Source organism: Electrona antarctica, assembly GCF_951216825.1.
Source record: "Electrona antarctica genome assembly, chromosome: 14".
NCBI classification, from domain to species: Eukaryota; Metazoa; Chordata; class Actinopteri; order Myctophiformes; family Myctophidae; genus Electrona; species Electrona antarctica.
Genome location: NC_136795.1, coordinates 31,548,659 through 31,572,125, shown reverse-complemented (window position 1 = coordinate 31,572,125; position 23,467 = coordinate 31,548,659). Strand labels below are relative to the sequence as shown.

The window sequence follows — 23,467 nt, the reverse complement described above, 5'->3', positions numbered from 1 at the left end:
AGTCAGTGGTTTACATGTGGAAAGCATTCATTCAGTCAGTGGTTTACATGTGGAAAGCATTCCTTCAGTCAGTGGTTTACATGTGGAAAGCATTCATTCAGTCAGTGGTTTACATGTGGAAAGCATTCACTCAGTCAGTGGTTTACATGTGGAAAGCATTCATTCAGTCAGTGGTTTACATGTGGAAAGCATTCATTCAGTCAGTGGTTTACATGTGGAAAGCATTCATTCAGTCAGTGGTTTACATGTGGAAAGCATTCATTCAGTCAGTGGTTTACATGTGGAAAGCATTCAGTCAGTCAGTGGTTTACATGTGGAAAGCATTCATTCAGTCAGTGGTTTACATGTGGAAAGCATTCATTCAGTCAGTGGTTTACATGTGGAAAGCATTCCTTCAGTCAGTGGTTTACATGTGGAAAGCATTCCTTCAGTCAGTGGTTTACATGTGGAAAGCATTCATTCAGTCAGTGGTTTACATGTGGAAAGCATTCACTCAGTCAGTGGTTTACATGTGGAAAGCATTCATTCAGTCAGTGGTTTACATGTGGAAAGCATTCATACAGTCAGTGGTTTACATGTGGAAAGCATTCATTCAGTCAGTGGTTTACATGTGGAAAGCATTCATTCAGTCAGGGGTTTACATGTGGAAAGCATTCATTCAGTCAGGGGTTTACATGTGGAAAGCATTCATTCAGTCAGTGGTTTACATGTGGAAAGCATTCAGTGCATGCTACATGTTTGAAACGTATCAATTTTATCTTTAAAGGAGGATCATTACTACCCCGTGATTTTTAGTAACTGTTTTAGTATCTGAGCGTTACAAGCTATTGGATCCTGTGTGGTCTAAATGTCTCAATAGAAGAGCAGGGAGACAAAATACAACCATCCCAATTGTATAAGTTAATAATTGCGACCGAAGGTCCGTCAGTCACTCAAAATCCCCATACATGGGGAAAGCCCCCATATATAGAGCGTCGCAGTCCCGCCCCCTACCATGGACCAGGAAATGAAACCCAATGCATTTTTCCTATAGACATTTCTTAAAGTATTTATTTAAAGACGGTTACGCCGCGGACAAAGCCAACTCGAGTCGTGACAACTCATGACAACACAAACAATATTTTGGACCAAACAAATAATTACAAAGAAGAAAAACAACAAAAAAAAGTGTTTTTTTCTTCTTTCTAATTATTTGTTGGGCCCAAAAAATTGTGTTTGTTGTCATGATTTGAAAATGAAAATAAAAGAATAAATAGTGGTGGTTCTGGAGATCAGGTCTGCCCACGCTAGAGATGGGGGCGTGGCATCCATCCACCATGCAGCGCAGGGAGACATGGGGCCGATGTCCTCTGTGTTTATTTAACTACTATGAGAGCTGTACAAACAGGGGAAGGGGGTCTTTGGCTCTGTCGGTATAGGGGCAGCGGAGGAGGGAGAGGAGCTTGGGGGTTTTGTGTGTGTGTTTTTTGGCAACAGGACCAAAATTCAAGAGTAGCCAAAAAACTAGAAAGAAAAAGAAAGTTGGGGGCGGGGGGATAGGTGGGTGTGTTATAGAAGCCCCCCCGCCACCATCATAATTTCCATGCATGTGTTTTGTTGCTCAAAGCCCCGCGGTTACAACAAGACCATGATATCAACAACACTTCCCACAAGTCCGAGCAAAGGGGTTAAACGTCCTCCAGGCATGCCCATTGGTTCCATTCATGCATGTTGCGGTGTGTGCGTGTGCGTGCGTGCGCGTGCATGTGTGTGTGTGTGTGTGTGTGTGTGTGTGTGTGTGTGTGTGTGTGTGTGTGTGCAAGTGTAGGGCGTGGGCGTGTATTGGGGGTCATTGTTGTGTTAGGCATGGCAGGGCTAGGCATGCACCGCTCTGCTGACCCACCCACTCCCCCCTCCCCCACCCACTCCCCCCTCCCCCTCCATTCTAGCATTCTAGAGTGTGATGGGAATCATCGTTTGTTTCAGTGATTCAAGTTATTTCGAACATTAGTTCCAATAATTTGTTCACTGTTCACTACTTCTTATGAAAGAAGTCTCTCTTCAGCCAATCAAATGTTACAGCATTTTGCCACCGACTGACTTTACCATGCTTTTCCACACAAGGGGATAAAAGAACAACTCGAGGACGATAACGTTTGAGGACAAATTGACCGAATTTGTTCCCGTTCGTTCACACACAAAAGACCTTTGAACGAATTGCTTGTGAACGACCCAGAGAGAGATAAAGAGAGACAGACAGACTATTTACAGAAGATTTCGAAACATTTTCTTTTCATTCACAGGTTGAATAATTATATTTGCTGCATTCACACTGGCAGATACAAAGATACAGGCTACCATTCTTTTTCAATGGACGCCAGGCAGCGTCATGAAGATTCAGCCTAACATCCGTAGCTGCTACAAAAGCTACAAATAATTTGAGCTGGTTCCAACTTCAGATACAAAGCTACAAATATGCTGTGTATCTTTTGCAGCTGCCTGTGTGAAAGCAGCGTGTCAAAGCCTTTCTACCTTCATAATCTACAACAGTGGTTTTCAACCCTTTTCATATCAAGGTCCATTATTTATTTGGAATTTGAGTCACGGACCACCATTTAATGAGATTTAACCTCCCAGACACCCAAATGTTGTGGATAAGATTTTATCCACAATTCCATGCTGTATTGATGTGGTACCATAGGAGAGATAATGTTGATTCTCTAATTGTGTAGACTTCTTGCAAATTAAGTAATGCAGATGTTTAACAATAATTTTACTCTTGAGAGCGTAAAATGAAACCAAATGGACCCGTAAAGGTCAATTTGTTTTCATGTTACGCTCTCGAGAGCTAAAGCTATATAATAAGGGTCCATTTGGTTACCAACTCTCCATCATTTAGCTGGGGACCACCTGGAACCCTCTCAAGGACCACTGGCCGGACCATTAGTTTGAGAACCACTGATGTACTGACTCCTGCTCCGGATGAGATGCACCGGACCAGCCTGAACTTACGGCTTAGGTGTAGAAAGCCAATGGTTACAGAGATGGAGGCGTACAGTAGTATAGTAACAGATAGAAAGCCCATGGTTACAGAGATGGAGGCGTACAGTAGTACAGTAACAGATAGAAAGCCCATGGTTACAGAGATGGAGGCGTACAGTAGTACAGTAACAGATAGAAAGCCCATGGTTACAGAGATGGAGGCGTACAGTAGTACAGTAACAGATAGAAAGCCCATGGTTACAGAGATGGAGGCGTACAGTAGTACAGTAACAGAGGCTGATATGATGATGCTCACCCTCCGTACGCAGGGATGTGTGGGGGAGGGGCGGCGGCCCTGAACGTGTTGTAAACGGTGCGTCCTCTACCTCGTAGGTGGGCCCCTCTGTAGGCTGCCGCCGCAGTGGCTGCTGGGTAAGGGAAGCCCGGTACTGCAGAGGGGAAGAGAAACAGATTGAGCGTCAACACATTCACCAGCTGCCAAAGATGCGTGTTTGTAGTTTTTATGCTAAATGGCGCTCTTCACTAACCAATGAGTCACCGTTAGACTCTCATAGAAAACCAGAAACCAGGAAATCACGCGATTGGGAAAAAAAAACTGCTGCAATCACTTTTAGAAACGCCTCCATCTCGTCTTGTGTGTCGCCATGATGGTATTTTCAATAGAGTGTATAGCGTGTGAAAACGTGTACGTCACCAAGAGGAGGGCGGCGTCTGAAAAGCTAGGGACGGCCCTCTCGTGGGCATTACATTCTAGAATAGAGTGACGGTGGTATGTTTTTGTAAATATTGAGCTCGTTCTTGGCGACAACATAGTGAACCAACACCAGGATAGATAGAATGAACGTCGGGCCCAAATACATTACAAGGACAAGGAAAATGTTGTGAACAAACACGGCTGTGCTTAGATACTTTGTTGAACGTTATGTCTCTGCGCCCGTGCGCCGTACAGCCGAGATCCAAGCCATTCTACGTCTTTTTGTAAACTCGTCAATCTGGGTTCCTTGATGCTGTCTCCATGCTGGAAAGCTGAAAATCTAATTCCGTTTTCTGGCTCATTCCCTCGACGTGACCTGCTGTGGCACTTATTTACTGAGCAAGTCTGCACCATTGTGAGGTCAGTTTAAAAAAAGAACGTATACAAGCACACCTGATAGTCGCTCAATGTAAACAAACCAGACAAGCCAGCAAGTATGGCGGCCGCTACCACGTGACACATATGTTGACGCCCCCTCCAGGAGATTTTGGTACACCCTATATGCGCGTGACATCATCATCATACCCGGAAGTTACGTGGGAACACCTACTGAGTGGCAGAAAACGACTTTCTGGCCTTGATAGCCCATAAATCTAAACAGAAAAGTGATTATTTTTCTCCTTTGTCTTTTTTTGTTTTGTTTTGTATTCATGGCCATATCCTGTTGTTGTTTCTTTGAAGATTTTGTTTCAGTGTTTGTGCTACACATGTTACTGTGTGCCTGCAGCTCACCAAGTCTGTGCAACCTTGTGTTCGGGATGTGGTTGGAGTTGGTTGGTTGGTTGCAGTTTGGAGATTGAGCAACGTTTGAATGTAATTTGAACGACGTTAGAACGACATCATTCGAACGTTGTTCGACGTTTGAACAACGTTCGTTCAAACGGTTGCCGTTAAACTCACTTTGTCACTCACGTTGCCACTCGATTTGCCACTCACTTTATGTATGCGTATACATTCTATGGACCCTAACTATGGAACGCTAAAGCACAGAGAAAGGCTCCGTGATAGGATAGGATAGGATAGTAGGATCAAGCATAGTGGAGATAAATATTCTGTAACCACTTCAAAGGTAAGGAAAATAATCACACCCGTGTGAACTTAAGTGAGGGTTGCGCTTTTCTGCCCTTATTGATAGTATCAAGTGAAGATGGACACGAAAGAGGGAGAGAGAAGGGGAAAGACACAAAGGTCGTCATTAACAGGACTGGAATACGCAACGCGGTGTCAGGCCAGAGCCTATATGTGGCATGCACTTGGACCACTAGCCCAACGCGGTGTCAGGCCAAAGCCTATATGTGGCATGCACTTGGACCACTAGCCCAACGCGGTGTCAGGCCAGAGCCTATATGTGGCATGCACTTGGACCACTAGCCCAACGCGGTGTCAGGCCAGAGCCTATATGTGGCATGCACTTGGACCACTAGCCCAACGTGGTGTCAGGCCAGAGCCTATATGTGGCATGCACTTGGACCACTAGCCCAACGCAGTGTCAGGCCAGAGCCTATATGTGGCATGCACTTGGACCACTAGCCCAACGCGGTGTCAGGCCAGAGCCTATATGTGGCATGCACTTGGACCACTAGCCCAACGTGGTCCTCCCTTTTCTGTCCTCACTTTTATCCTCAAGTCCAATCCGGCTAATCACTTTACTTGTGGCGTCCTCACTTTTTATTCTCAATTCCGTGCTCAGCCAATCAAATCACCGGCATGGTGTACACACGCACCATGCACAAAGCTGGGCATAGGGTGGATTATTTATTTATTTACTCTGGCAGTGAACGAGTTAAGGGTGTCAAGGGTGTTGTTGCACCGACTGGCTTACTCACTTTGGTAAGAAATCAATGTCAAAGTTACAGAAATATATTACTCCTTTGAACTATAATAAAACACGTGTAACTGGTAAATTCTTCCTGTTGGAAGACTGGAGTTGAGACTCGGCAAGCCTGTTAACACGAGGCCTGCCGGGAACATAGGAATTTTAAAACGTAGAATCTTGTGGCCTGCCACAAACGGAAAAGCCGTTTTAACAGCGATGTATTAATTAATGCATGTTTTAATACGATCGTATCGAAATCTACCGTCAGTTAGCTTTGTTATGCTTCTGACACAATGGGCGCGGCCATTTTGAAAATGCGCGCGCATCCACTTACATTGCCGGCTCTGGTTTCAGACGGCTTTATCTCACAGAAGCGACATTGCAGAGGACGCTTTGTCCCAGACAAGCGTTTTCAACGGCCTGTAGCAGGCGCTGTGATACTCGCGGTCAGCTTTTTCCACCGCCGAGCGAGACAACAACAACCGGTCATGATACCACACACAGCAGCTTTTCACAGGAACAATGCGATTACGGATATTTGGATCTTCAAAGTAAGTGTTACGCGCGATAAAACCTTGGCAATACGCAATCGAGGGATTAATGAATGGCGGCAGGCAGACGGTTAACTGTTTAAAGAATCATGAATTGCTTGCGGAATAAATAAAAAAAGAAAGAAAAAGAAAAAGGTTGATTCATCTTCAATCAGCTTGTTTTTGTGAGGGTTGTTAATATGCAGGATTCGCTGAAAACCAGGTGTTTCACGCGGTGCACGCTGAGCTGCCTCCATCCACACCGTGCACCGTCATCAACACTCAATTAGGCCTCTCACAATACACAATCGCCTGATCCCAATTACTGTATGGATGGAAGATGATCACAATAGTTTGTTTTGCATAATTTCATCTGTCAAAAATAGTCAGCCATTTCCAAAATTCACCAAACCACATTATCTATTTATTATTATTATAATTATTGGTACCGGTAATTTATTTGTGTATTTTTGTCAATTGTCATATCTGCAAATATTTTCTTTTGTTCAAATAAATAAATAAATTACACGATTAAAGCATTAATGCAATTATTAGTTTGACATTTCCTCCCTCCATTGTTGTACATACAGTACATATACAGTATATACAGTACATATACAGACTGGCTACAGAAACCTTCTCACTTCCCATTCAAGGTCAACAAGGCACCATCTCATCCAGTGGCGTATCCAGGAATTACGTTTTGGGCAGGCAAGATCATGTGTTAATTGTCGTCTCCCTGCGCACAATCCTAGCACTAAAGGTTTTCAAAGAGATATACCTGCCAGACGAGTAGGATACAAAGGCTGAAAGGCATGCATTTACATTCCAATGGGTGATTGAGGGTCGCGCTCTACCGCAACAGCCAATCAGCTGTCCATTAATAGTTCTCAGGTCTTGTTTTTGTCTTCTTTTTTTTGCCCACACCACAGGTGTTCCTAATTTCAAACCTATCACGGAAAAGAAAGGGAAAGCTATAAAGGTGCAGGTCACTGTACCAAGGAAAAGGGGGGAAAGGGCTCGCAAGTGAAGTATAGTAAGATATGCCTTAGTATTGTTATTAACTTATCATTAATCTTAATAGAAAGGGCAGGTTTTTTTTTCTCCTTTCTTTTTTTCAGTGGGAACGACTATAGTGCCAGGTTTAATTTGAGGGGCCGGGGGGGGGGGGGGGGGGGGGAGCAGAGGTTGAGAGGGGAAGATGAAGACGTCGTCCGCAAACCTAATTATACATCTCTTCAAAAAAGGGGCTGGTAATATAATGCTAATAGAAACGGTGAATCATTCATTGACCTGATGAAAAATGGAGGCTTTAAGGAAAAGGGGTAGTTTTTCCTTTTTTCTTTCTTGGGTACGGAGGAAGGGAGAGGTGACGGCGGTAATTGTTCCTATTCATCTTTTGTCACCTTGATTTGCTGAAGACACCTTAAAGTCACACGGATCACATTCCTCCATCCCCCCCGGCTTCTTCTGGGTGCAGGCTAATTGAATGAAAGGTGTGCTTATAGGGGGACACATGCTAAATACTAATCATTTACTGTGTTTTTTTCCAGGGGGTCCCCAACAAAATTAGTTAACATAACGTTGCTGTCGGGCAGAAACCTCGTACAGTATGTCCATATTCTAACTTTGCCTGTTGTGTTGTAAACACCTACAATCAGCTTCCAGTACTTACAGCACAACTTGCCACACTTAAACCGTGCTACTCATACGCTGAATTGGCAGTGCCGGAGATGGAACCCATGACCTTGTGGTGGAAAGACTGAGCTGCCCAGACAGTGAGGAAAGACTGAGCTACCCAGACAGTGAGGAAAGACTGAGCTACTGGGACAGTGAGGAAAGACTGAGCTACTGGGACAGTGAGGAAAGACTGAGCTACCCAGACAGTGAGGAAAGACTGAGCTACCCAGACAGGGAGGAAAGACTGAGCTACTGGGACAGTGAGGAAAGACTGAGCTATACCCGGACAGGCAGACAGACTGTTTCGTAAATTAAGTCCTATACATGATCATGACCACACAACACAACACCGTAACACAAAAGTATCAAAAGTATAGCGTAGCGGATCTGCAAGCTCAAAACGCAATGCTTCACGCTGCATTGCGGGCTTGTGGATCTGTTACTTTGGATACTTTATGAATTTGAATTGTGAAAAGTAACAGTTTTGGACATACTGTATGAGGTTTCCACCCGACAGAGACGATAAGCATTCAAATCATTTGACCCAGTAAGGATGTAGGCTATAATTTATATCAGCTGTTTCAAAATGGACGATCTGCAGGCTGACATTGCATTGCAATGAGACACCTGCTGACGTGCTGTGCACAGTCAAAACATTTAGAATTTTATTTGAAATGATAAATCTGAAATCGTGTATGGCACCAACTATTTTCAGATGTTGGTCTGCCCAAATACATGTACAGTTGTCTTTGACACAAAAATGTTTGTTCCTCATACACTCCTTCCCCCCCCTCTCTACATAAAATCTCTTGACACAAAATGCAATGTCCCGCCTTTGTAGGTCTGCTATGTATGAAATGAACGATTCAACGCTAGGCCAAACTCAACTGATTTGACCTTAAATTAATACAAAGAGCTAAAACAAAACGAACGCTGCGATGTCCACTTCAGCCGGTTCAGTGGCGTGCAAGATATGCCCGAGGGACAGAATCATAAATCATCGATTTAACATGGTAACGTGTTTTACTAAATCTGTCAAAACAAACTGTGTAGTAAAAATGTAATGAAGTATAAGTATAAATATATTGAAACACTAAATGTGCTACATACAACTTACAATACTTATACTTGTCACCACTGCTTGTTTGCAGCTCTCTGTGTGTGTGTGTGTGTGTGTGTGTGTGTGTGTGTGTGTGTGTGTGTGTGTGTGTGTGTGTGTGTGTGTGTGTGTGTGTGCGTGTGTGCATACGCGTTTGTGCGTGTGGAGGGGGCGTGTACACTTTATCACCGTTTCCCCCAACAGTAACACTGTGTCCCACCGTATTAAGAAAGAAACATTAATTAATGTACACGCTTAATCACTTTCTGACACCTGCAGCTCGTTACTCATTCTTCTCTCGCTCTCTTTCTCTCTCTCTCTCTCTCTCTCTCTCGCTCTCTCTCTCGCTCTCTCTCTCTCAATCTCTCAATCTCTTTTGATCTCTCTCTTTTGTCTTGCCTTGCTTTATGTTGGTTTTACTTAACATCAGGTCTTCACGACGGGCATGTGAATTATCAGCAACAAAACAAAAAAACTGTGTTTTACAAAATATAGTCGCACTGGTGAAATGCGCCCTGTCCTAATATCACAAACAATTCTTCAAGCATTTCACCGAATCAATTCTAAATGAATGAATGAATGCATGAATGAATGAATGAATGAATGAATGAATGCATGAATGAATGAATGAATGAATTGATGAATGAATGAATTGATGAATGAATGAATGGCATGCATAAATGAGTGAATAAGTGTGAGTGAGCGATTGATTGAGTGAGTGAGTGAGTGAGTGAGTGAGTGAGTGAATAAGTGTGAGTGAATAAGTGTGAGTGAGTGAGTGAGTGAGTGAGTGAGTGAGTGAGTGAGTGAGTGAGTGAGTGAGTGAGTGAGTGAGTGAGTGAATAAGTGTGAGTGAATAAGTGTGAGTGAGTGAGTGAGTGAGTGAGTGAGTGAGTGAGTGAGTGAGTGAGTGAGTGAGTAAGTGTGAGTGAGTGAGTGAGTGAGTGAGTGAGTGAGTGAGTGAGTGAGTGAGTGAGTGAGTGAGTGAGTGAGTGAATCAATTAATGAATGTGTAAATCAATGCATGCATGCAATAAATGAATGCAAATAGTTGCTGTTGGGCAGAAACCTTGTATCTCCATTATTAAAACGTTAGACTTCTGTTTTTAGTCAGGCCCTATACTTCATCATGCAAGAGTGTCGCACAAAAGTATAGCCAAAATAACCGCTCTACAACAAGCTCACAACCTGCCGCGAGACTCGCGACACACTGTGAGCTTGCAGATATGTATTCATTTTCTTTCTTTTAAAAGGAGCACTTTGTGGACATATGTGGTTTCCAGCACCAGACAGCGAAACAATGTCCCGTTCATTCCTCATCTGATCTGGCCGAGGCCACCTGCCAATGGCCGCCCTGTCTAATTAGTCACTACGAGTCCACACCTCGTCCACAATTAACACAATCACTGCATATTAATCAGTCCCTAATTACTGATGGAAGAAAAAAAGGGGCGAGGCTGCGGAGGAAACTTGTAAACAGTCTTCTCTCTGTGTGTGTGTGTGTGTGTGTGTGTGTGTGTGTGTGTGTGTGTGTGTGTGTGTGTGTGTGTGTGTGTGTGTGTGTGTGTGTGTGTGTGTGTGTGTGTGTGTGTGTGTGTGTGTGTGTGTGTGACCTACTTTACTACATCTCTGAGGCAAATTTTTACTCCACTACAATTATTTGACAGCTTTAGTTACTAGTAGTTACTTTGTACATTTATATTATTGTCACAAATAAAACATACATTACCCACTACAGCCCTACTGTATACTGTATATACAGGTATATATTTGGCTATTTGAAATGAGACATCCTGCACAATGAGTACTTTTACTTTTGGTACAATTTAGTTTAGCTATAACAACACTGCTCAAGAACCTGATGTTAGATTGGAAAGTGTGGAGGGCAGCGATCCAGGAAGCCCCATGGTGTTGGCTAGACCTCACTCTTGCAGTAACTAACAACATAACTTTTGGTATACTTTAAGTATGCATGCCAATACTTTTGTACTTTTTACGCAAGTAGCCTACTATTTCAAATACTGGAATTTTACTTGCAACAGAGTATTTCTACAGTGCAGTATTAATACTTCTACTTACGTAAAGTAAAACATGTGAGTACTTATTCCATCACTGCTAAAATGTTGATGTCCTCACGAGTATATTAATACGTGCGTGCGTGCGTGGGTGCGTGGGTGCGTGGGTGCGTGCGTGTACACACACACACACACACACACACACACACACACACACACACACACACACACACACACACACACACACACACACACACACACACACAAAAAATAGTCAATCTACAAGCTCACACTCATCCTGCGATGCGCTATGAGCTTGTAGATCGGCTATTTCCGTTGGCACATGAGACACAGCGCTCCGCAGACTGGAGTATAAATCAGGCGCAGTAATTGTGTTTTGCCCGCTTGAAAGGCGAGACAAAAGCGAATCGATAGGGAGCCATTTTGTAATTAAAAGAATGTGCGGCTGAATTAGGAAAACGACTGTCGGGAGAAATTGGAAATATTGATTTTAATTTATAAAATACATTTGAGTCCTTTTGATGTCCTTGCAAGAGGCGAACAATTAGGTTTCTCTCTCTCTCGTCCTTCATCGCTTTTTCTTTGCTCTTCTTCCTTTAGTTGCTGTCGGGCAGAAGCCTCATATCTCCGAAATTCAACTTTTGTTTGGGGGGGGGGGATTAATTAATTAATGCCCTACTTGGTCATACTACAGTGACAACGTAGCAAAAATTAGCAATTATTTAATAATAATAATGATGATTATTATTATTATTATTATTATTATTATTAAAGTGAAGTTGAAAGTGGTCTGTGGATTATATAAATCACATCTAGTGGATCAACTGGAACTAGGGGTGTAACAATACACTTTAACAGCGATATGGTTGACGATACGATACATACGATATTGGTTCATGATGGCGATACGATACAATGCATTTCCTGAAAATAAAATAAAAAACAAAACGAAACAAAATGTTTTGGACATACAAGGTTTCCTCCCGACATGAACACTTCGCTCTATTCTCCTCTCGCTCTCTTGCTCTCTTTTCTTTGGTTCTCTCTTTTTGTTTGATCCGTCTTTGAGCCTATTATCATAAAATCATGATTTTTTTCAGCATAATGGACCAAGGTTAATGACGGAGAGGAGAGCAAGGTCAGCACAGGGAGGACGGAGGGCAGGACTGAGCAGCGGGGCGTGCGTGCGTGCGTGCGTGCGTGCATGCGTGCGTGCGTGCGTGCGTGCGTGCGTGCGTGCGTGCGTGCGTGCGTGCGACGTGCGTGCATGCGTGCGTGCGTGCGTGCGTGCGTCCACATACTTGTATTACTTGTGAGGGCAATCTGTAGTCCTAGTCCTATAGTATAATAGAATTTGAGAAATAGTAATTGTGAAGACCATTTTCCTGCTCATCCTCATAAGGGGAAAAAGGATAATACATCAGGGTTATATATTAAAAATCTTTATACAATAGTTCAAATAGCCGATCTACAAGCTCACAACGTGTCGATGTAGATCGGCTAGTTGAAGTATTTTATTAATGTTTTCAAAACAGTAAAATATGGCAAATAAGTATAAGGGCCTCAAGAGTCAACCGTCTTTTTAACATATGCATCAGACCAAACATTGTGAATATCTGAAAGAGAATAGTTTGAACAGCAGGTGTGCAGTGATTGTTGTCTTCTTACCTGCATAGAATTCTGGACTGTAGACGGCGCCGACCACTGGATTTAACTTCCAGCCTAGAGAGTGAGACAGAGACTGACCGTCAGACATCTACAGTACTATACTCTCAGACACATTTGTGTTGACCCATGAACTTCAGGAAAATGAAAAGATCATTGTAACTAAAAGCATCCCTAAAAGATTTAAAGTGGCACTGAAATGACATTTTCGGTCATTTTATTTTGAAGGTTCAGTCTGAAACGGCCTTACAACCAATCAGAAGGTTCCATCCCTTCAGGCTATGGCATGATACAGATGTTTTCGGATGCATATTTTTGTGTGCTGATCAGTGTCAGTGTCAACACTGTCTGGACGTCATCTTGAATGAGATTCAAAACGGAGTAGTTCTGTAATTAAAAACAGCTGTGTTTGGATGAGATTAATTTATATTCATGAAAGTCTATCTATAGCATCACGCAGCACGTTTTCGTTGGGACATTCTGATTAATGAGTACTTTCTACGTTTTGTACTTTTTAAGTACATTTTGATACCGATACTTTTAAACTTTTACTCAAGTACATTTTTAATTCCGGACAGCAGTATTGATACTTTAACTTGACATGAGAATACTTTTTCCACCACTGTATATGATGATACAATCTGTGTTAGGCTGTGTCACACACCATTTTGCACAGTAGTACAAGTAGTAAACAGTAGTATACCACTGTAACTGCATATAATATGACACGTGGAAAACAAACGCGCCTCTAAAACATGACAAATCACACGTGACGGGTGTATCCGACGGTCCATGTGGTCTTTTGGTTTGACTGAGAAAGCACTGCTCCTCGCTGCTGATTCCTAGTTGTTGGACTCTTTTTGACTACAAGAAGTGAGTGAACCATATGCCGTGCCGTGAAACTCATAGTCTCCATACTCTATGGCTCAGATAAGGTCCTCAGAAACTAACTTGGGTCTTGTTCAGGTGGTACTAGTTAGTTAGGGATGTCCCGTTCATGGGTTTTTTGCTCCCGATCTGTTTCCGATGATTTGATTTTGAGTATCTGCCGATACCGATTTTCCCCGATACGATATTTATATTTTTATAGAACACTTATGCCATATAACAATTGTACAATATCTCAAATCACAGACAATATCCAATCTAATAAATGGATCTAAATGGATATAATATTATAGGGAATTGTTTTGCTCCCGACCCTAATCCTAACCCTAGTGCTACTAGTACAAACCCTGGGAACGCAGAACTTAGACTTCAAAAAACAAAAACAAATGGAAAAGAACAAAAACATCACAAACGGCTAATAGTTTCTGATACAATGTTATCCTGAAGTGTTGTGTGCTGCTTGAAAAAAGTGCCATAATGATTAGAACATCGCATGCAGCAACATCGCATGCAGCAACATGGCATGCAGCATGCGGGGCGAGCGAGGTCTCACCATTTGCATATGGGTTGACGGTCTTTTTATTTGTCATTACTCTGGCTGTGGCGTTGTTGACCTGGGTAGAGAAAACCATTCCATGAAGTCACGATGACACGTGGACACACACAGGCCCTGCGATAAGTGCTTAACCCATTAAGACCCATTCTAATGAATGCCTTCTAAAGCCGTAGTTCTCACACTTTATGTATGTATGGCCGTGGACCCCCATCTGGAAATGTTTTGTGCCAGGGATCAGCCCCAGAACAGAGGATTTGTGTTAAATCATTTAGATTAAAAAAATAAATCTTCTTGTCTGTTTTTTTCAAAAATGTCTAAAATAGCAGATGTACAAGCTTGCAGCGTGGCACGAAGTGACGCGCTTGTGAGCTTGTATATCTGCTATTTTTTTAAATAGCCAACGCTACAATCTAAAATGACAAAGATGCTTACCCGGTCTTATTGGGTTAATCCATTGAGACCTGGAACGCATCCATGTCACGTTAGCGTTTAACCACATTAACCATTAACCCATTTTGGGGCGGGAACCCCTTTTGGTGTTTTAAACATTATGTTATAATTTAGCTATTGAAAAATAGCAGATCTACAAGCTCATAGCGCGCCACCGAGTGGCGCGCTATGAACTTGTAGGTCTGCAATTTTTGAAAAATCGTTAAAATGTGCCTCAAATCTTTCCGAAAATTGTCATGATTTAGAAAACTTTTTTTTTAAAATTTCGACGTCGGGCCTGAATGGGTTAAGTAAACGTGCATGCATGGTTCTTTTCTCGCTAATGTAGCGAACAAAGACAACTCTTCAAAACAAACATCTGCAGTACATTTCATCATGGCAAACATCCATATTATTTGTGTTTTGTGTTTTTTCCTCCTCTCCCCCAACAGCATTCAGAGACACATACTTGAAGAAAAACCACATCCAAAGCAAAAATGATTTTTCTTTTGCATATTTTCCAATTTCCAAAACAAAAAAAAGACAAAAGAAAAGAAAAGAAAAACTTTCCGGCATGCTCTACTACCCACTTTACGAGAATATGTTTTGGACAAAACACAACAGGTACAGACACAAAGGAACAAAGAGAGTCAAAAATACACAGATGCACTTGTACAAAAAGAAAAAAAGAGAAGCATAATATTGTGGAGATGTTGTAGGATTTCAGCATGCGGTGGAGAGGTGGCGGAGGAGGGAGGTTAGGGAAGGGAACAATATGCAACATCCAGTCAACCTCCAGAGGGAAAGAGAGTGAGATGCTTCATTTATAATCTGTCGTATGACATGTCGCGTGTCTACAAAGTAGCAGAGCCACGAGCTCATAACGAGCTAGTAGAACGGCTATTTTCGGCGCACGACATCAACGCCATATGACGAGATATAAACCAGGTGTGAAGGAAACCGATGTGAGAGGGAAGCAACGTATAGCATTCACACTCCAAGACCAAGAGCCTTTTCTAGAAAGATTCATTGCAAATGTAACTGGAACATTGTGACATAAAGAACGAGAAAAAAACAAACAAACAAACAAACAAACAAAAAAAACAAAATCGATCAAACAAAAAATAACCAACCAAGTCAATCAGTCAATCCGTCAATCAATCAATGATCAAATCATTCCAGCTTCAAACCACGGCTTAACAGCTATAGGATCAACTCAAACAAGTGGGGTGCAATTTGTCGTCCAAAAACAAGAAGAGAAGAGACAAAAATTATAAATAAAAAATAAAAACAATCAATGGGGTTTCCAACAGTCCCAGAGAGAGGTGCAAACAACAAGTCAAAGTTCATGTCTCAAGTCGGACTTGGCTCACGCATCACGGCAGCTCCATAGGAGAAACACACTTAGTGAAGAGACACGCACGCTTTACGCCGTCAACGCAAGGAGAAATCAAAATGTACAGCATCAACCCAACCACAATTCAAAAACAAGAAAGGTCATGTGAGTTTCAGCGTGGCAAACGTTCCAGAGAGAGAGAGAGAGAGAGAGAGAGAGAGAGAGAGAGAGAGAGAGAGAGAGAGAGAGAGAGAGAGAGAGAGAGAGAGAGAGAGAGAGAGAAAGAAAGAAAGAAAGAAAGAAAGAAAGAAAGAAAGAAAGAAAGAAAGAAAGAAAAAGCTGGCAGAATGGCTCGCTCACACTTACCATGCCCAAACCTTTTGGCCCCGCCCACTTGTTTGTGTACTGTTACCATGGTAACTGTGTTGAGCGGGGGGCCCTATAACGAGCTACCGTTGGAAAAGATGGTGAGGAGGAGGAGGGGGGAAGATGAGAAAGGAATAAGCAGCATCTTAACTCAAGTGGCCAAAAGCAGTTTTTTTTAATAATCCGCAGTCATTCCAGTTCCAGGCTGCACAAAACCCTCTCTCTTTCAACTCGGGGCCTGACTATAGTAGTACTGTAGTGACGCTTCGGACAACGCCTGACCATACAGCAACATTTGGCGTGACGCGACCCCCATCACGTCATTCTACAGCGGTCCCAGTAGTAAAAAACCTCCACTGAAACACTTAAACGACCAAAGTAGGCCGTCTTCAGCAGCCTTGAGGCCTGTTGGCCAGTGCGCTCGTCAAGTGGCCTTGCCGAGCTCTGCAAAGTCAGCTTCAGCCGCCTCAGAGCCGTCTGAGTTGCGTACAACTACAGAGTCGCGGATCACCGCGTCCCCCGTCAACGTACGACGTTGCGGGCGACGCCGGGCGTCCCCTCGCGTCAAACGTTGCCATATAGTCAAATCCGTCCTAACTCGTCACCCGCTTTGGTTGGCATAGGTTCCCCCCTAAAAAAACACTTGGGGGCCACGTCACATCATAGCAAAATGCATAATTGCTGTTTTACAGATGTGAGTCAGGGAAATAAAGCTCATGGAACAGAGGTGTTGTGAGTGCGACCGAGTGACGTTGTCTATTGCACCTTTATCTCCGAGAGTGTACCAATGTAACCGGAGGGACCCGTATTTGGGTCATATTTAGTTACACTCTCAGGGTTAAAATGAACACTCAGGATTTTTGCAATGCACTTAGCATTATTGTAGCATGTTCGTTTTGTCTAGAGCACCAGTTAAAAGCCCTTTGAAGTCTGCCTCTTGTGACCGCGTACACACGAGAAATTCAAATCGGGGTTAAGGTCACGGCACTAACACGGCTCTCCATTGTGATGTGAGGTTTTGAAGTGGCCATTACAGCGTCATTACAGTGTCATTAGATGCCCTTGGGGAAATGAAATCAAATTTGAAACCCTTCACCCTTCAAATGATTCTTTTGGAAAATGCAGATTTTTTTTTCTTTTGTTGCCCCAAAGGTCACCTCTAATCCCTTTTCGACCAAGATGTAAATACCCATAATCCCTTTCACCCGTTCTCCCTTTTGTTCCCCCCTTAAGCAACAACCAAATCAACTCGGAGAATACACTTTTTTTTAGGTTGACACAGAAAGAAAATACATTTCTAAAACTTTTCTGGGGTCAGCCTCATTGACAAGACACGCTCAAGGCTCAGGAATAAAAAAGGGAAACAAAGTACTAAAAAGAAAGAAAAACAAGCAACGTCTGACATAATAATAACAAGAATCAGATGGTTGACATCATGGACGATGTAAATTTATGCAAAATAAAGGAAGGATAAGTGATGTTTTTGTATTTAATTAAAATAAGTGTTAAATAGCTTTCTACTCTGATAGTAATCATTGCTATAGAGTTTTTGTTCAGTAACAGGGGTCTCACCATCTCTCCAGCTCTAGTGAAGTGAAAAGGTCAGGATACCAATTTCATCCAATCAGGGGAGAGAACTCATACGACACAGGGTAACATTGCTGTCGGGCAAACCTCAGAAACCTCTTATCTCCATATTCTAACTAACCCTACTTGATCATAAAGGTTATGATGATCATAACAGTACAGCGCCAAACAAAAGCATCAAAAGTAGCACTGCAGATCAACAAGCTCAAGCTTGTAGATTTGCTACTTTTGAATTTGAAACCTGAAAAGTAACAGTATTGGGCATAATGAGGTTGTCACCCGACAGAGACGATAAACAAGTTAAATCATCAAGTGATGAAGCAAAGAACAGACAACAATTATAACAGGGACACTGATAATAAATGTGTACTCTCTCCTGATTGGATGCGATTAGCAACTCAAACTATTATCCGTTTATTAGAGCTGGAGAGATATGTATTGTGTTTTATAAACTGTGATCAGGGTGTCCTTGAAAAAGAGAGCTTCCTGAATAAATACAGGAAAAAGAAAGAAAGACAACACTGAACAAACACTCAACAGCAATGATTACTATCAGAATATAGAGCTTTAAATAAAAACATTTCACTTACCCTGCCTTTAATGAGACTTGTGGCAGGGGGAGGGGGGTTTGGGGGGAGGTGGCGTGGCGATGGGGTAGCGTTGGCTGGGTGGGGCGTGTGAGTGTTTGGGGGGGGGGGGGAGTCAGGTTGACATTGTGACATGAGGACACGTTGGAGGGTATCCACGCACGCACCCACGCACGCACGCACACACACACACACACACACACACACACACACACACACACACACACACACACACACACACACACACACACACACACACACACACACACACACACACACACACACACACACACACACACACACACACACACACACACACACACACACACGGATAAGAGGGATAGTACAGGCAGAGGAGGATAAAGGGGGGACGTGGATGAAAACACAGCTGAGAGTTTTGCACCTCTATCTTGCGGCCCTCGACCACCGTGCCGTGTAGCTTCTCCCGGGCTCTATCGGCATCCGCGCTGTGCTCGAACGTTACGAAGCCGAAACCCTGAGAGAGAGACACACACAGAGAGTGTGTGTGAGAGAGACAGAGAAGAGAGAGAGAGAGAGAGAGAGAGAGAGAGAGAGAGAGAGTTTTTTTTAATTTCACCTTTATTTAACCATGCAGGAATAGTTCATAGATAGTTATATATGAACTATAAACTGTCCCGCCGCACCCCCCAGCTTTAATTTCAATGAACGTTACTCAGTGGCGTTTGAAGCACCCGGAAGTCTGCCGGAAGTACCCCAAATTAGCAGCAACAGATAGCTACCAATAGCTATGGTTTCAGATTATAGAAGCATGCACAGTAGCCATTTAAATGCGGAAGTGTTGCATTTTCAGATTTGAACACCAGGTCAAGTGCTATTTTCAGTGAAAGCTTTCCCCACAAAAACAGAAAACAGGAAAGACCCCAGTGTAGCGCCCTGAGGGACTCCGCTCAGCCACATGGGGTTGAAGTGGTTAAGGTAAACCGTTCCACAGGACTGCTGATGAGTAGAAGAAATAGTTTTGTCCCACGTAACCGTATATGTACAGCGCAGATCATGGACCTGTATGTTTACATTTGTACACACACCCATACTGAGTATTTTACTGTGTAGGACCAAGCGGAAGACATTTTTAAAGTGTTGATCATTATTAAAAAAAGTTTAATTCCTAAAACTAGTTATCCATCCATCCACCACTATGAAATTCCAGATGATATTTTGTCATTCGCAATATAAATTCATAATATTTTTTAAAGGATCATGATGGCTAATGATGTGTACTTTTTTAATATTGTAAAAGTGATGAGCCTCATTAACCTCCATTAGTCTTTGTTAAACTTATTATTAATGTTTGAATATTTGTTTTTCTAACACTGTTAAAACACAATATTTCATCACACAACTAGCCGAAATAGCCAACACAACAACACAACAAATCCTTATGGAACGTGTTGTGAGCTTTTAGATCTGCTATTTTTGAAAGAAATTAAAGCAGTGTAGCTTTCCTCTTCTACCGCATATTTGAACACGGTTTCTTGCGCAAGTTCTGCTTGCTCAGGCGATACAATGAATCTCGACCATTAGGTCAAAATCTATGTCAGATCCTGTGTCTATAGGTGAGACATGACCTTTGACACCATCTACATGTCTCAATGGAAGAGTAAGGAGACCAAATACAACCATGCACCCCAATTGTATAAGTTATATTGTATTAACATACCCTACAATGGAGATTGGACAACGTTACATTTTATTCATAAAAAAAAGTGACACAGCGCCACTAAAATCATGCTACCCGTACAGGATTTTATAACCCAGGACAAGAGATGAGCTGTTCACAACAAATACATATACTGTACATCAAGCTGGTAATCAAAACAAATTGATACCTTTTAATGGACTCATAATAGAGCAAATGTAGCAAAGACAACATAATCTGATTGAGCTGCATTATGGCATGGCATTAGCTAGAGGAAAAAGAGAAATGATGAGCCAAATCACTCAGAAATGCAGTAATGGATATAAAAGCAATCTGAAACAAGCTCATCTCTAAACGCTTAAAGCAGTATAGTGGAAAGTTACTGAGTACATTTAGTTGCTGTCAGACTGAAACCTCTTATTATATCTCTATATTCTAACTTTTGTGATTTTTTTTAGACCTACGTGATCATATTACAGCGTCACACACTGTAGTAGATCTGCGTGCTTATAGATCTGCTACTTTTGAATTTGAATCTTTGACATATGAGGTTTCCACCGGACACAGAGTGCTGGACTCAAGTAGAATTTGGCGGTAATATTATTTAAGGAGTTGAAAAATAATCACCTAAATAATAACCACGTAAAAGGCTCAGATGCAAAATCTTCTTATTCTGGCTTATTCTTATTTCGGGGAGGGAGCATTCGCAATCAATCAATCAATCAATCAATCAATCAATCAAGTAATCAATCAATAAATCAATCAACCAATCAATCAATCAATCAATCAATCAATAATTTCCTCAGCCGAGCACCCACAGCTCAAGAAGCACATAGAGGAAGCGCACCTGCTCATTATCCAGTAATTGAGTAATTACCTTTTTTAATACTTTATAGTTCTACAGTTCTACTACACTGCGATTATTTGCAAACTTTAGTTACTAGATACTTTTTAGATTTAGATTAATAATACACTACAATAATGAACCATTTAAGCCTTATTTTATACTATATGGTAAATGGTGCATTTATATAGTGCCTATAATCAAGGCACTTTACATAGATTGTGCATTACATTCATACACCGATGGTAGAGGAAACCATGCAAGGCACCAACCTGCTCATCAGGAGCAATTAGGGGTTCAAGGTCTTGCTCATATAAGGACACTTCAACACTAACTCTGGGTGGAGCCCGGGATCAAACTGGGAACCCTCTGGTTGCCATGCGGCCGCTCTACCCCTGAGCCACTATAACACCCCTGAACATACTGTCGCAAAGTTGTGAGCTTGTACAGTTGGAGGCCATCGATATTGTCCTTTTCTTTTTGCTGAGGTTTGCGTGATCTGCGCAAAACCCCTTTTGGTGTTTTAAACATTATGTTATAATTTAGCTATTGAAAAATAGCAGATCTACAAGCTCATAGCGCGCCACCGAGTGGCGCGCTACGAGCTTGTAGGTCTGCTATTTTTGAAAAATCGTGAAAATATTTATTTCAGAAAACTGGAGGATTTAGAAGGATTTTTTTTTTATTTTGAGGTCAGGCCTAAATGGGTCAAATGATAAGGGACAATATCGGTGGCACCCAACTGTACATCAGCTAATTAATATATGACAAATTGTGAGGAAAAACTTTTTCTTTGGTATTGGAAGCAGCCTATATTTTGATGACAACTTGTGTCAAAAATGTTGAATACAGGATGTTTACAGAGTATGCATGGTCTACATTGTGATACTGTTACTTTCACTTAACCCATTCAGGCCTGACGTCGAAATTAAAAAAAAAAAAGTTTTCTAAATCATGACAATTTTCGGAAAGATTTGAGGCACATTTTAACGATTTTTCAAAAATAGCAGACCTACAAGTTCATAGCGCGCCACTCGGTGGCGCGCTATGAGCTTGTAGATCTGCTATTTTTCAATAGTTAAATTATAACAATGTTTAAAACACCAAAAGGGGTTCCCGCCCCAAAATGGGTTAATGGTTAATGTGGTTAAACGCTAACGTGACATGGATGCGTTCCAGGTCTCAATGGATTAAGCAAAAAACAATGTGAGTATTTCTTCCACCGCTGGTTTAAAGGAGTCATCTTTGATAAAGTCAGCTAGTGAAGGTCCTTTCGTAAGTAGGACATTTAGCTGGAGCGATATCGATCAGCCATGATTATGTGGCTCGCCAAGAGAGACTTGGCGAGACAGACGAGCTAATGAAATAGGTTGGGAACACACCACTCAATCAAGCTTGAGCATCAGTTCAAATGTCTGTGTCAATATGATAATCATATTGTCCCACTTCATGCGGTCGGGTCATCATTGGAGTAAATATCTTCAATGCACGACCAGCACAATGACCGCTTTACTGTCAATGTAGGTCAAAGTGTTAAAAGATGCATTCTTTCCTTTGAAATACTTTATTTCTCAGAAGTGGAAGTTAAACGAGGAGAATAATTAAACTTACAAACTTTAAAGTTGTCCCTAAACCAAGAACGGGTACAGTTGGAGGCCATCGATATTGTCCTTTTCTTTTTGCTGAGGTTTGCGTGATCTGCGCAAAAGGACAGTTAACCCATTTTGGGCGGGAACCCCTTTTGGTGTTTTAAACATTATGTTATAATTTAGCTATTGAAAAATAGCAGATCTACAAGCTCATAGCGCGCCACCTTCAGGATTTAGAAGGATTTTTAAAAGTTTTGAGGTCAGGCCTAAATGGGTCAAATGATAAGGGACAATATCGGTGGCACCCAACTGTACATGCCTGTCCTCAACTTACTCCTAAATTATCTTTGGCATTGAAGATTTGTCACATTTTCAGTCACCTTCACCATCACTGTTTGATGCTGGTGGGCGCCTGGGATAAAATGCAAGCTGTGTTTAAATGTTTAATCCATCCTAGAAGCTCCAATGATCTCCAGAACCTTTCACAATGTTTAATCCATCCTAGAAGCTCCAATGATCTCCAGAACCTTTCACACACATTTATTTTGTTTTTCTTTGCACCAATTCAGAGTTGGTTGTTAGTGCTCCAAAATATATCTAGACAGTTTGTCCTACTGCACAAAAGCCAAGAATGGAACTTTTTGAACGATGGGTAAGCTGAAGGTAATAATAATTGCGGGTATATTGCATTCTGCTGTGCAGTTAACATAATGCTGGCACACAGAAACGCCTCAATGAAACAAACCCACATTTAACCTTTATTATTACCTTCAGTTGCCGTTTATCTGTCTGTGAATAATATCCGGGAAGAGTTATCGTCTCCTCCCGTCAATCTCAAGTGGTGTTGTGTGTCACTGACGAAACGCTTGCAACATTTTTGCTACTCTGTCATATTCAGTGAAAGTTGATTCTTATTTGCATAATTGTCGCTGTCGGGCAGAAACCTCTTCTCTTCATATTATTTTTTCTTTTAAATTAACACCCTACTTGATCATACTACAGCGTCACACAGAAGCATCAGATCTGCAACCTTGATGCGTTTTGA

The 23,467-nt window shown here is 42.0% G+C and overlaps 1 protein-coding gene across 2 annotated transcripts in view; it reads right to left on the bottom strand.

The window, feature by feature from the left end:
- Window positions 1-23,467, bottom strand: part of rbfox1 (RNA binding fox-1 homolog 1) — a 110,546-nt gene that overhangs the window by 37,899 nt on the left and 49,180 nt on the right. The window contains exons 5-9 of one of the 2 annotated variants that reach the window (XM_079520456.1): window positions 18,715-18,807; window positions 14,004-14,064; window positions 12,566-12,619; window positions 12,199-12,234; window positions 3,278-3,410 (exon numbers count right to left, since the gene is read on the bottom strand). In XM_079520456.1, coding sequence (XP_079376582.1) covers window positions 3,278-3,410; window positions 12,199-12,234; window positions 12,566-12,619; window positions 14,004-14,064; window positions 18,715-18,807 — 377 coding nt within the window. The remainder of the gene's footprint in view (window positions 1-3,277; window positions 3,411-12,198; window positions 12,235-12,565; window positions 12,620-14,003; window positions 14,065-18,714; window positions 18,808-23,467) is intronic. The other variant, XM_079520457.1, reaches the window with a different exon arrangement.